General features: G+C 48.6%; 1 protein-coding gene across 1 annotated transcript; it reads left to right on the forward strand.

Moving 5' to 3' along the window:
- The first annotated feature begins 7,251 nt into the window (after positions 1–7,251).
- LOC120705800 (leucine-rich repeat extensin-like protein 3) lies at positions 7,252–9,647 on the forward strand. Its single transcript, XM_039990319.1, has one exon. The coding sequence runs from the start codon at positions 7,486–7,488 to the stop codon at positions 9,118–9,120; it is 1,635 nt and encodes a 544-aa protein (XP_039846253.1). The 5' UTR covers positions 7,252–7,485; the 3' UTR covers positions 9,121–9,647.
- Positions 9,648–13,415: the final 3,768 nt, after the last annotated feature.

Below are 13,415 nucleotides of genomic sequence, written 5' to 3' on the forward strand. Positions count from 1 at the left end.
ACTGATCTTTATCCAAATTTTCTTTTGTCCACAGCGAATAATCTTTTGTTGCCATTGATTTGAATCACAGTAGTATTACCTACTTGGTACTTTGTATACTTTGGTTAACCTACTTCTGATTAATCACCGCTCATTCAGTGAACCCATTTTGGTATGCTGAAAACAAGTTTATTTGTTTCCCAGGAGATGGAGTTCTGAAATCTGTGGTACTGCTGTAGTGGTATCACTCTTTCTAACGCTCTAAAATTAGCACACTTGTTGGCTATGCATTTAGATTTAGTGTTTATGAGTCTATGATTATATTCCTGGCACTGGGTCTTTATATACTGTTGAAATACCGAAAATAATATTATTGGCTGCTGTAGCCATGTGATTTAAAAGAGACAAGGGTCCCGCACTCAAAAGTATACAGGTACTTGACGGCACTTTATTCTATTCTGACACTTTAGTAGTTCTATTTGATCATTGATTGTCCCACTTGATTTTGACACCATATATTCTCTTTTTGTTGGTTTAATTGTTAGAGTGTAAACCTTATGGAGATTCATACAATGCTACATGGTAATATATTTTCAGTCTCTACAAATTCTCAAAAGGTCAGAATATAGTATTACAAATGACTGTTTCTTTTTTTGAACTGAAAAATGACTGTTTCTTCCTGCATTACATCATCAGCCATTCCTTACCTATTTAATTAATCATGAGGATGCATTACATTATGGCTCTACAAGCTGGACCAGGGTTTGAGATGGATGCATTAATCCATAACAGAATTATGTTTGTTTTATTATATGGTCCTTTCTAACACAGATCGTTATCCTACTTTCAGATCAACAGGTACAGAAGTTTTTATGATGCTCTTGGTTTTGACAAAGAATCCCAAAAGCTATATCGAACATAATTCTTGATGTGCATACTGTGGTATGCTAGCTGTAAGACAAATTTATCAAGGGAATGCAGGGATAGATACCCAAATCATTTGGCGCACCGTTGGGGTTGTAATTGGCTACATGGCTCTTGGGCATGGTTCACAAGCCAGAGTATTTTGGGACAGTGGGATTGGTGGTGACTGGGAGTGAATAGGCTAAAACAACCAAAGTACATTGAAGTGTACTGGCCTAGCTTCAAAAATGGCCGGCACAATATGGTACATTGGTACTTTGCCAGGTTAGGTTGGATTTCTTTCCTGAATCAACCCGTTCGCCTTGATATCCTATCTTGGCCTACTTTCCTTTGCTTCTAATTATTGAGCACTTGATTCCATGCCTTCATGTATCATGCATTTCATGCACACAGTCGAAGCTATATTTTTTCTTAGCAAACTAAACTATGCTTGCTATGATCTTCGCTGCCCCAGTTGTAGAATGGTACCAATGGTATTTTCTTTCAGTGAGGATAACAATGCAATCATTTCGCCTATTTTGTTAGTGAAAGCACAAGTATAGTCCACCTAGGCAGCCAACTTAACACTGCAAAAATGAGCTTTTGCTACAGACATGATAGCTAATGTTGTGAAAACCCACCGATAAATTGTACTAGAAACTATTTCTAACTAGATCATGATGGGGGTTTGAGTATTGCTGATTTCCAGTTCCTTGCTTTGGGACTTCAGATATTGGCTGTAGCCAATTATACTTGCTGAGTTGCTGTTAACAGGTCGTCGCTGCAGTTTTTACCCAATTTAACGACGTCAGTAATCTTATGTCTTCCGGAAACAGTGACCGCATTGAAGCTCATTTGGCTTACCAGCAAAACGAAGATTTTCTCCAATCTTGTTCAGGGCAAAGCTCAAGTGTTGCAAGTTACCCAATCCACCAGGGTTTCTCCTTAATAAGAAATTTTTTATTATATTTAAGCTAAACTTAATATTGCACCTGATGTCACTGAAAACATTAACATCATTGTTGGTGACAGGTTTATCTTATTTTTGCATGGAACCAGTATCAAGGCCTTCCAGTTAAGCCGAGATTGATGGATATGTACCACATACATTTCCCCTATGGCGGCCACACTCCTGGATCAAGAAAGATATATATGTTTGCAGGTACAGGTAAAGCTTCTTCTTCTTTTTAGTTATTATTATTTCACTGGGTGGATACATAACCATAAGATCCTCTTGGGCGTTAGTCTTCTTTTAGGCCTATATCTGCTCCGCTGAATCTCTGAACCTGCCTCAAGGAAGATATGGCATGATGGACTTATGCTCCAAAATAGAAATGTGATCAGAGAGAATAACAAAGCACAGTGAGGAAACAGAGACAGTGGAATCTGATGTCTCCCGCTCTCTGGCATCGACGACGAAACCTCCTTTTGCCATCTTGAATTTTTCCAGTGTGCTAGGTACTTGCTTTTTGTACCGCGGTTTTCTGATGAGCCGGCACTGTCACCGTGCCACGAGTTCCTCCCCCGGGGGCTCCCCCCGTCCCCAGACCCCAGCCAAGCTGCCATGCCGGGGTGCCCGGTGTGCCGGGTCCAGGGACAGCAGCACGAGCCCAGCGGCCATGGCATCCAGGTCCCGATGGACCCCCAACGCGAGTTCGATCAGGCAAGCAATGGTAGCACCAGCACCTGCCATCCCCAATCACTGCGGCGTTACGGTGGTCACACGGCGGAGTCCCCGTGGCTGCCTTCATTAATCGACCGGTACCAGGCCCGGGCGATTGACGAGTGATGCTTCAGGCAGGAGCGTCTCTGCTGCCTGCTGGTGCCGCTGTCTCCGTGGCAACTCCGCCACCGTCAGACAGATCAGGCCAGGTTCTATTACAGCGGCCTCGGGCTCTCGCCGGCCGTGTCCCCGCCGCACTTGGTTAGGAATCAGGCTTTGACAGTTTCGGTTCCTGTCCGGCTCGCCGCCTCCGGTGCCTGCTGGCCAGGCCAGAGCCGACGCTGCGAGCCACGTGACGGTTGACGCCTGCACCCCGTACCCGTACCGTGGGCCGTGGGCCGTGGCCACGGCGCGGCACTGGGCTAACCTGCCTGCTGACCCGAATCGAGAACCTGTCGCCCTGTCCCCTTCCCCCGCGCGCTCCAACCGCCGTGCTCCGCCCGTCGTCGCGACGCGCGCGCGCATGTGCGCCGTGTCACCGTCCTCCAGACTATCTATTTACGCACCCGTCCCCTCCGTCCCTCCGTCTAGGGGTTCGGACTCGTTCCAGTGCGCCGTCGCCGTCGCCGTCCCCGTCCTAGGCGCAGCGCGCCGCGCCACCGGTGGAAGGCGAGAAATTCTATGGCGCCTTGGACGAGGAGGGTGTAGCTGCTCCTGCTACCGCGGATTCACTGCAACGAGGTCCTCTGTTACTGTTTTTTTTTATTTCAAACAAAAGTTACTGTTTCGGATCGTTCCGCACTTCCGTGTGCTGCAACTTTTTTGTTTGAAAAAGGGTGTGCTGTAACTTTGAATTGTAGCTTCAGCCTTGAGCAATAGGAACGGGCTGAAACGACTGTGCTAGCTGTGCCGGTGTGAAGTTGAGAGATAGGAAAGGAACATGATAGGGTAAGCTGCGTATATGTTCGTTCGTCGACAGAGACACGGAGATGCTCCTACGGCACGGAGAGCATGATAGCACGCCGCTTAAATGGGCCGCATTTGCAGCTAGGAGCGAGGAAGCTCCGCTGCATCCCCATCCCAGCTAGCGATGGCTGCCTGTCCTGCGTCCCCGGCCTACACGCGGATCGGAACCGAACGGAGGAGAGCCCTCGTGCTGAAACAGAGTGGAGTTTGGGTTGGAACTCGGGGTGCGCAGGAGGATTCGAGACCTTGACCACCCGGCACGCCGTGTGGGTTTCGCGCTCGTCTCATCCTCGGTCGCGAAGAAGATGGCCTCCAAAGGAAAGGGAAAGAAAAGCCAAGCTCTTGCTAGCTAGCTCTTCCATCGCGCGCACTAGCTCGCCGGCCAGAGGAGTTCCGACCGGCCGGCCAGAAGACGCGCAGGCAGGAGCGTATCTCAGCAGCTCCCGTATAGTTGCGGGTCACTTATTCTGTTAACACCAGTCTCAACACGTGTACGTACGTGCCGCGGGGGTGTACGTGTGCCCGTATGGTACGTGCTGGACCGGTCGGCCGGCCCCACGGTACGTACGTGCCCGGTCGATCGCCTGCGCGCACGCCCGTAACCGCCCGCGCCCCCACGTGCCCGCTAGCAGCCTGCATCGCCGCCGGACCCAGCTAGCAGGCCCGATTAGGCAAACCATTAACAACTTCCCCGCGCGCATCAGCGGCCAGCTCGCGAAATTAGCTCCCATCATTAGCGGTATCATTTTCTCCTCCATCCCCCCCCCCCAATTTCTCGTCCAAATTTCCTGGCGTACGCTCCGCCGCTCCCCACGGGCTCCACCTCCACCCCGCGGGTCGAGCGGGCCGGGGCGCGGCCGCCCGCCGGCGTTCGTCTCGGATCGCCGCCACCCGCCGGCGTGCCCTGCCAGGGGCCTGGGCCCGCGGGTGGGCCCACCGCGTCCCTTCTCTCACTCTCGCTCTCCCTCTCCCCGCGCCAGCGGGTCCGGGCCCACGTGCAGCCACCCAGGGAGCCTGCCTAGCGTCGCGTTCACGTCGTCCCGTTCTGCATGAAAAACGACGGCCCCCGCGCCAAATGACCATACTGCCCTCGCAGGGTGGCACGCGGCACCAGAGTTTCTCTAGAGAGTTGCTGATTTCTTCAAAAAAAACTTTTCTTTTTCAGAAATCGCACCCATGGATAGACAAGAGTAGTAGCTTTTTAAGATTTTGTCCTACATCCTACGGGAGAAAAAAATGTAGCATTTGGAGGGTACAGTTAGGCCCTAGGTACAGTTGCAGCCTCCTCGATGGCTCGATCCCACCAGTAACGACAGCTTTGACGGCGTCACGGTCTCGTGGATCTCGCCCCGTTTGGATTGCTGGCTGATCAGCCCAGCCACAGCCGGCGCAGCACCAGCCGTTGGGCTGGAATAAGCAATGGGCACCCCGTCCAGCCAGTAAAGCGCACCCTGTTCAGCTGCTACAATAGATTTCAGCCCAACCAGCGCTGGAAATCAGCAATCCGAGCGGGGCATCTGTCTCACGAGTCTCCGTATGAGAATCTGTATAAGTTGTGTATAGTATTGTACCTATTTCAAATTGTAGTTCGTTTAATTTTTTTACTCTAATTTTGACCGCTCGTCTTATTTAAAAAAAATTATATAAATATTACTAAATTTAAGTTATTTTTGAAGATCTTTTATTGATAAAGCAAACTCACAATAAAAAGAAGAGATATTTTGCATAGATTTTTGAATAAAACGAGCGATCAAAGTTGGAGTAAAAAAATCAAACGACGTGGAGTAGTATTTTGTCAATCAACACAAGGTGTATTTTATATATCCCAACGTGGCTACATTCAACATGCACGTGCCACATCTTCGCACCAGTTTCTTCAAATTTCAAACAGAGGGGTACCACACATTTTATATCTGCATTCGTATCCCGTATTTTGGATGATTGCCAAGCATTTTTCTTCTTCTTTTTGTTTGAAGAAAAAAACATTATTCTTCTCGAGGCAAGCCCATCTGGGGACAAGATGGTCAATCCCGTCCTGGGCCTCAGGGCCTCAACTGCTCCGGCGTGGCGGCGGCCTGGCCCTGGCCGTGTGCGCCTCAATTCTTCCCCATTTCCGGCCGCTTCCGAATTCTTTAAGCTACATGGCGAGAGAACAAACGTACTGTACGTGCAAACAAAATGCAATAGATTATAGGGGCAACATCTTATGGATATAGGTAGGTTATTTTAATTCTGGTAGTTTATTTTATACACTTTTGTTTCTCTATAGTACGTGGTTGGTTTGGGTCGTTGTATAGATAGCCTTGTTTAAGGTTCCCAATCCCAATGGGCCTCTGTTAATGCCTCCTTGACCAATACGGCAGTGTACTGGTAACAGTGTGTCAGTCCAACCAGCAGAATCATTTACGAATTTAGTACTTTTATTTCTGTATTTGATATGCATATACCCTTTTTTTTCCCCTCACGTTTCATGTTTATTTTGTTGTACTTTACTAGGATGCACCGCAAACCCTAATATTTTTGTTGAGAGGATCCACCAGCCTACACTATGAACCATTTTTGTTGCCTCACTTTATCCTAATTGTTTAACATGCATATTTTCAGCATTTCTAGTTACTTGCCAAAATATTATCAAAGGGAGAGGGGGGGATGAGAGGGGCAGAACCGTATTTCCACCATCGTTTAACAGAAAATTTGTTAGGCAATAACACTCAAGGGATAGAACCGATGTCATAGAAATGAAGCTCTAACTTTTGATGACACATGAGGGATAGGTGTGATTTTGGATGGTATAGAAGGAATTTTCTCTAGATACAATATCCATTTGGAATTGGAGGTCGCTCTAGCTCTATCTTTAGCTAATTAATGCAATTTAACTGATTTTATAGAAAAATATGCTAGGATATCAAATAAAATATTATCAAGATATGTTTCATGATGTATATGACGAAGCTAATTTAATGTTGTAGATATGAGTGCACTTTTCGATATACTTGGTCATGCCTAGATAAACCAAAGTTTGATACGAGACAAACCAAAGCGACTTGTGGAATATTATACATCAAACAAATTAATTGAGATTTTTGGTCGTATAATCTTCACGGGAGATACTCCCTAGTCCATGCCATGCATACATGCTGGCCTATTACATTCTTCTTTAGTTTTAAGGTCATTCACACCAGAATATTCCATGCAATTAACACCTTTTACTTTCCTACTAATCCTCTTTTAGGTTGTGTTTTGTTCGCGAAAAAGTTTGGGTTTTGGTACTGTAGCACATTTCGTTGTTACTAGACAAATAATATCCGATCATGGACTAATTAGACTTAAAAGATTCATCTCGTGCTAATCAGTTAGACTGTGTAATTAGTTATTTTTTCAACTCTATTTAATGCTTCATGCATGTATCAAAAAATTCGATGTAACAGATACTTTTTTTTGGAAACTGAACAGGACCTTATTACTATTCTCCCCACGCGCTGTGGCAGACGTTCGCTCTCAACGCGATCCCCATTCTCTCTCTCTCTCCTGGAGCTGGAGGTCCCAACTCCCAAGTTTGAACTGGACTCGCGGAGTCGCGGATCGATCTTTTCACACTGGCCAGCCAACTCCTCGCGCTGGCACGGTTTCTCGGACGCGAACCCGGAGACGAACGCGGGGGACCCCTAGCGGCCCACTGCCTCGCCCCGCCCCTCATATACCCCCCCGCCGCGCCACCCTCTGCCACCCCTTCCCTACTCGCTACGCGTACGCGCCCACACGTACACGCCTCCTCACTTCTCTTCTTCTCCTCCCCTCACTCCTCTGACCACGGCCGCTGTGCCTGCGCCGCTGCGCGTGTTTATAGCTGTCTCCTCCCCTCCCCACCTCCTCCTCCTCCTCTCTCTCTCTCTCTCTCTCTAGTCTCTGCGCGAGGAGTACGCGTCACTGCGCTGCACATAGAGAGGGAGATCGCCGCTGCGCCGGGGGATGAGATGAGAGGAGCCGTGTTCCTGGCGGTCCTCGCCGCCGCGGCGGCCCTCGGCGCGGTGGCGGCGGCGGCGGCGGGGGAGGGGCGGCCGGCGGCGGTGGAGGTGGACCCGAGGTGGCGGTTCCCGAGCCGGCGGCTGCGGGACGCGTACGTCGCGCTGCAGACGTGGAAGCGGCAAGCCATCTTCTCCGACCCCCGGAACCTCACGGCCGACTGGGTAGGGCCCGGGGTCTGCAACTACACCGGCGTCTACTGCGCGCCGCTCCCCTCGCCCTCGGCACCCCGCGGCCGCGGCGGCGGGGAGCTCGCCGTCGCCGGGGTCGACCTCAACCACGGCGACATCGCGGGGTTCCTCCCGCCGGAGCTGGGCCTCCTCGCCGACCTCGCGCTGCTCCACCTCAACTCCAACCGCTTCTGCGGCGTCCTCCCGCCCGCGCTGCGCCGCCTCCGCCTCCTCCACGAGCTCGACCTCAGCAACAACCGCTTCGTCGGCCCGTTCCCCGACGTCGTCCTCGACCTCCCCGCGCTCCGCTTCCTCGACCTCCGCTTCAACGACTTCGAGGGCCCCGTGCCGGCGCGCCTCTTCGACCGCCCGCTCGACGCCATCTTCCTCAACCACAACCGCCTCCGCTTCCAGCTCCCGGACAACGTCGGCAACTCGCCGGCCTCCGTCGTCGTCCTCGCGCACAACACCTTCGGTGGCTGCCTCCCGGCGAGCATCGCCAACATGTCCGGCACGCTCAACGAGATCCTGCTCATCAACAACGGGCTCAACTCCTGCTTCCCGCCGGAGCTCGGGCTGCTGCGGGAGCTCACGGTGCTCGACGTCAGCTTCAACGAGCTCGAGGGCCCGCTGCCGCCGGAGCTGGCCCTGATGAGGAAGCTGGAGCAGCTGGACGTCGCGCACAACCGCCTCACCGGCGCGATACCGCCGGGGATTTGCGAGCTGCCGCGCCTCAAGAACTTCACCTTCTCCTACAATTACTTCACCGGCGAGCCGCCAGCGTGCGCGCCCGTCGTGCCGCGGGACAGCGACCGGAGCAACTGCCTGCCCAACCGCCCGGCGCAGCGGACGCCGCAGCAGTGCGCCGCGTTCAACGCGCGCCCGCCCGTCAAATGTGCCGCGTTCCAGTGCAAGCCGTTCGTCTCGCCACTGCCCCCGCCGCGGCTTCCATCACCGCCGCCGCCGTCACCGCCCCCACCATCGCCGTCTCCTCCTCTGGCATCGCCACCGCCGCCATCTCCACCGCCGCCATCTCCACCACCACCATCACCATCACCGCCGCCGCCGTCTCCACCGCCGCATTCACCGCCTCCTCCCGCGCCTGTTCACCGCCCACCGCCACCCCCACCCCCGGCCGCTCCACATTGCCCACCATGCCCCGTTCTGCCCGCACCGCCACCCTGCACGCCAACGCATCCATGGCCGCCGCCGCCACCGTCTTACCCTGGCCCATTGCCACCCATAGATCCTGTTAGATACGCATCACCACCGCCGCCGCCGCATTACCCCGGCCCATTGCCACATACAGACCCTGTTCGATACGCGTCACCACCCCCTCCACTGCATCACCAAGATCCATGGCCATCAGTACACCCAGTTCAATATGGATCGCCGCCGCCCCCTCCACTGCATTGATTAAATCTCGAAGGAAAGAAATTTGCTGGATAGTTGGTTTGGTTTAGCTCTTGCCCCTCGCCTCCTTCAATGGCTAACGGCTGCCAGATTTCCCGATATACGTGGTCATTGTCATGCTTAGCTAATAGTGTTCTTGGTTGATGACGACGTGTGTTAAGAGAGCGTGGTAAGTTGTTGGCAAGAATTTTCTGAATTATGGTTTGTCGGTGTCGGTCCAGCCGTTGGTGCTGAAAGGGACTGGATTGAAGGCGATGGGTGGGACTTTGGAGCATTTAGGCTTGGGATTAGTGGTTAATTGGCTGTGAATAAGAAGAGATTGAGAGGGACAGAAGAGGATTGTAGCCTTGTAGGTGCAGGGATATCATATATCTGGGTGTATAGAGAACTTCAGTTCAGTTGTTCAGTCAGACATAAGTTTAGAACAAGAAAATTCAACTGCTATTTGTTCTTTTTGTATCACAGCTATTATCAGTTTTTTAATCTTATATTATTTAGTTCGATTCTTTTAACATTATCGTTTCTACTTATATCTTTGTTTTCTGGTTCTGTTTATTCTCTGCTGGATTTTCGCTGTGTCCCCCTCCCTCCCTTTGCTGTGTGCTGTGACTTTCTGAAGGTGGTTCATTGCATACTGCGGTTTGCACAGCAGTGAACCCAAAACAAGTTCTGGATGAATGTTTTTCATTTTTTTATGTACCTTGTTTGCACATTGTACCAACCTGAATAATTGGTGGAGGACCTGGTGTCCCTATTTAGTTTGAATGGCTATTTCTCTCTTGTTGATCTGAATGTGATGGGGGTTGTAATGGTTTATTAGGTCATGATATTCTCTCAAATCAAACTGGTTCCATGTCCTGCTACCTAGTACTAATTGGCATCTACTCTTGCTCCTTTTGATTTCTTTGAACAGCTTCCAGTGCATGCTAAAAACTTGATTAGCTTCCAGTGAATTGTTGTTCTGATGAAAGAAAATCCATTCAACATCTATGCTACTACTATAGACACCTCAATCATGCAGCAGACTTTTGAACTTTTCAATTCAATAACAGGATTTTAAATTAATACTATGGGTGTGTTTAGTTCATTTTGCAAAAACTTGTAAAGATGTAAACATGGCATTTGAAGTACTAAATGAAGTCTATTTGCAAATTTTTTTGCATAGATGGGTTGTAAATCGCGAGACGAATCTAATGATGCTAATTAATCCATATTTAATCAATAATTAGCGGATGATTACTGTAGCATCACTGTTGCAAATCATGGATTAAGTAGACTCATTAGAATCGTCTCGCGATTTACAGCCCATCCATGCAAAAAGTTTTGTAAATAAACTTCATTTAGTACTTCAAATTAGCAAGATTCTGTTTCACTTTAATGCGTTTACGGTTTTTTTGTGTTTACCTGTAAAGATCTAAATAGGGCCTATATGTATTGTGAAATGGCATGTTATCTTTCAAGTACGTACGTGGATGAGAATCTGACAAAGACACAACAAAAATATATAATGAGCCATGCTACTTTCTTCAGGATTTGGTGTCTTTGTCTCGGTAAGGCATGGTCGAGGTGCTGAAATCCTGGCTTTCCTGCCATGTGCTTTGCTTGCTTGCTTCTGAAGTATTCCGGTCAGGAATACGATTTTTTTTCCCTCCCAAGAACAACACTTCTCATCTTGTCGATAATTGTTGAAGAAGCAAATATTTTGCCTGGCCTTCAGCTCCTGTTACTACCATTTTTTATCATGATGTTTGCTGCTACTGCAGAGCAGGCTTGGACTGTGAATCTTCTTTCAGCAGCACTGTATCAATCAGGCCTTTTTTTAGCAGTTTTTAAATTGCTTGTTAATCCTTTTGGTTTGACCCACTGATTGCTGGTTGGAATATCTGCCGGTCATGAACTGCAAGTCTTGCAAGTGGCAGACATTGTTTATCCATCCATGTACCCTTTAACCCAGAAGGTTGTGACTGCATGTTGTTACTACGCTTTGCTTTTGGGGGACTGGGAGAGCTGTCCCACAAGTAGTGCTCACTTTGGTTAAAATAAAACTAACCAGGTAAAAACTACGCCAGCGAGCTTGACAGCCAAGCGGATGTGATTGGAGAGTGCCCGCCTTGGGTTCTTTTGAGGGGGAAAAGGAGAGATAAATCTGATATCGGTTTGCTTTTGTGGTGCTTGTGCCCCAGATGACCGTTATACCCGTTGGTTCTTCAGCTTTTGCTGCTGGAATCGGCATGCCCGATGCTTTTGCACAGTCCTTTTCTTTCTGCATCTACGATTTTTGGTTAAAAAAAATGGTCGAAGAATGCTACTTCATGTCCAGAAAAAAAAACATTTTTTTCACTGTTAGGTATTGAAGCTGCACTGTATCACTGTATGTGCAACTAAAAGCGCACTGTGGTCGTGGTCGACCGACTGTGCCCCGGTCTTTCTCCCATGTTAGGCACTGTAGCTGCAGAGCTTGGAGGCCCATCTCCACCGGCGGAAATGTTGCAGTGGACGGCGGGGGTCTCCCACTTCCACGCCATCTGTGGCCTTGGACACCGCAGGAAGAAAACAAAAGCTTTTCCTCATCTTTTTTTCGAAACAAAAAAAAGCTCCTCCTCATCTCTTGGAGTAGAGAAAGGAAACTCTCTACCAATCGCACTCAGGGTTCATCTAATAGGTGGGAACCGGTCCGGTTTGACCGGTAACCGGTCAAACCAGTCCGGCCCGGTTCCGGTTTGGGTCGGTACCAAACCGGCCCGAATTCAAAATTTAAATTTAAAAAAAATAAAAAATTCCTAAAAAATTTCTAAAAATACTTTAAGGTTCGACAAATATAATGGTGTCAAATTTTCTCAAAAAATCGTTCATTTAGTATAGTTTGCGGGGATTTGAAGTTAAACAAAAAAAACGTGCATACAAAAGTATACAAATACAATATAAAATTAGTACAAAAGAGGGTTGAAGGGTTCATTTAGACTAAAATATGTTATACAAATATTTATTTAGTATACTTTGCGGGCATTTGAATTTAAACCGAAAAAAGAAAAAAATTGAATTTGACCGGTTACCGGCCAAAATGGCCGGTATACCGGTCAAACCGGCCGGTATACCGGTACAAACCGGTTGAACGGCGAAATTTGAATTCAAATTTGAATTTGACCGGTTCTGACCGGTAACTGGCCAAACCGGACCGGTATACTGGAACCGGACGGCTCCGGTTTGGCCGGACGGAAGGTAAACCCTGATCGCACTAGCCCACTGCTGATCCTTGGTCGCATGGGATGAGCCTGGTGGTGCCGGTCCGTTGATCCTTGCATTTCCGTCGCCGTGATTGTCGCCTAAATACTCTCTCTCTCTCTGTCTGGGGTCAATGCTGTAGCTGGCGAATGGGCCACTAGTAATGGGCAGCTGATAGGGATGCTAAGTCCCATATTTTTTTGGGTTATTGGGTCGACCCAAAACGTGATAAAATAAACTAGAATGACATGCTATGTAATTAATTTGAGGAAGAAAATAAATTAAAATGAAAAATTCAAAAACACCAATAGGTATCCACTAACACCCCTAGCAGCTGATAACCTATCCTTTTCCTTCTCATCGTTGCGTACAACTGTACAAGGGCACCGAAGCGTATCAGCATGGAACCGTGCAGGTTGAGATGTAAGGTGCGTGACATTTCTTTTCAGAGTAAATGGATCGATGTTACCCAAGACCAGTGCATTTTTTTAAAAAAACAAAAAACTATAGCAATGTGAAGAGGAACTTTCACTCTTTGGTTTTCAGATGCTTTCAGCGTCCAACCACTCTCGAGCAGCAGTCGAGGCCGTAGGAAATTCCATCATTTTCGGACGAACCATTGTGATCCCGGGGAAGAGCGGAAATGGAGGAGTGCTTATGTGACAAGTGTCGGAGTATCAACGAAAAGCTAAAAAAAAAAGTTGTGATTTGGCGGAAGTGTCGGTGGCTTCTTTGATGGATGGATTTTTTTTTAAATCTCTTGATCGATGAATTTTTACCACGACAGTCCACAGGCTTCTGCACTTCTGCCTATTCTTCTGTGTGTGTGTTTTTTAGAAATGAATTGGATATCATTAAAAAATAACTCCTTTTACAATGGAGATCTCAACATAAAATAAAATTACATTGAATCACGCCACTGGGTCATAGAAAGAGGATTAGACCAACGTACATCGATCCATCATTGAAGAATGCGATGTCTCCGAAGAAAACGACACATCCACCGGAGAAGATCCAGTATGACATAGAAAGCCAGATTGAAAACATCAAAAAGACGATCTAAGATTTAACCTAAT

Source organism: Panicum virgatum, chromosome 5K (genome assembly GCF_016808335.1).
Source record: "Panicum virgatum strain AP13 chromosome 5K, P.virgatum_v5, whole genome shotgun sequence".
In the NCBI taxonomy this organism is placed as follows: domain Eukaryota; kingdom Viridiplantae; phylum Streptophyta; class Magnoliopsida; order Poales; family Poaceae; genus Panicum; species Panicum virgatum.

Coding starts and splice junctions, on each gene's coding strand:
- LOC120705800 (XM_039990319.1), top strand. CDS start 7,486: ATGAGAGGAGCCGTGTTCCTGGCGGTCCTCGCCGCCGCGGCGGCCCTC.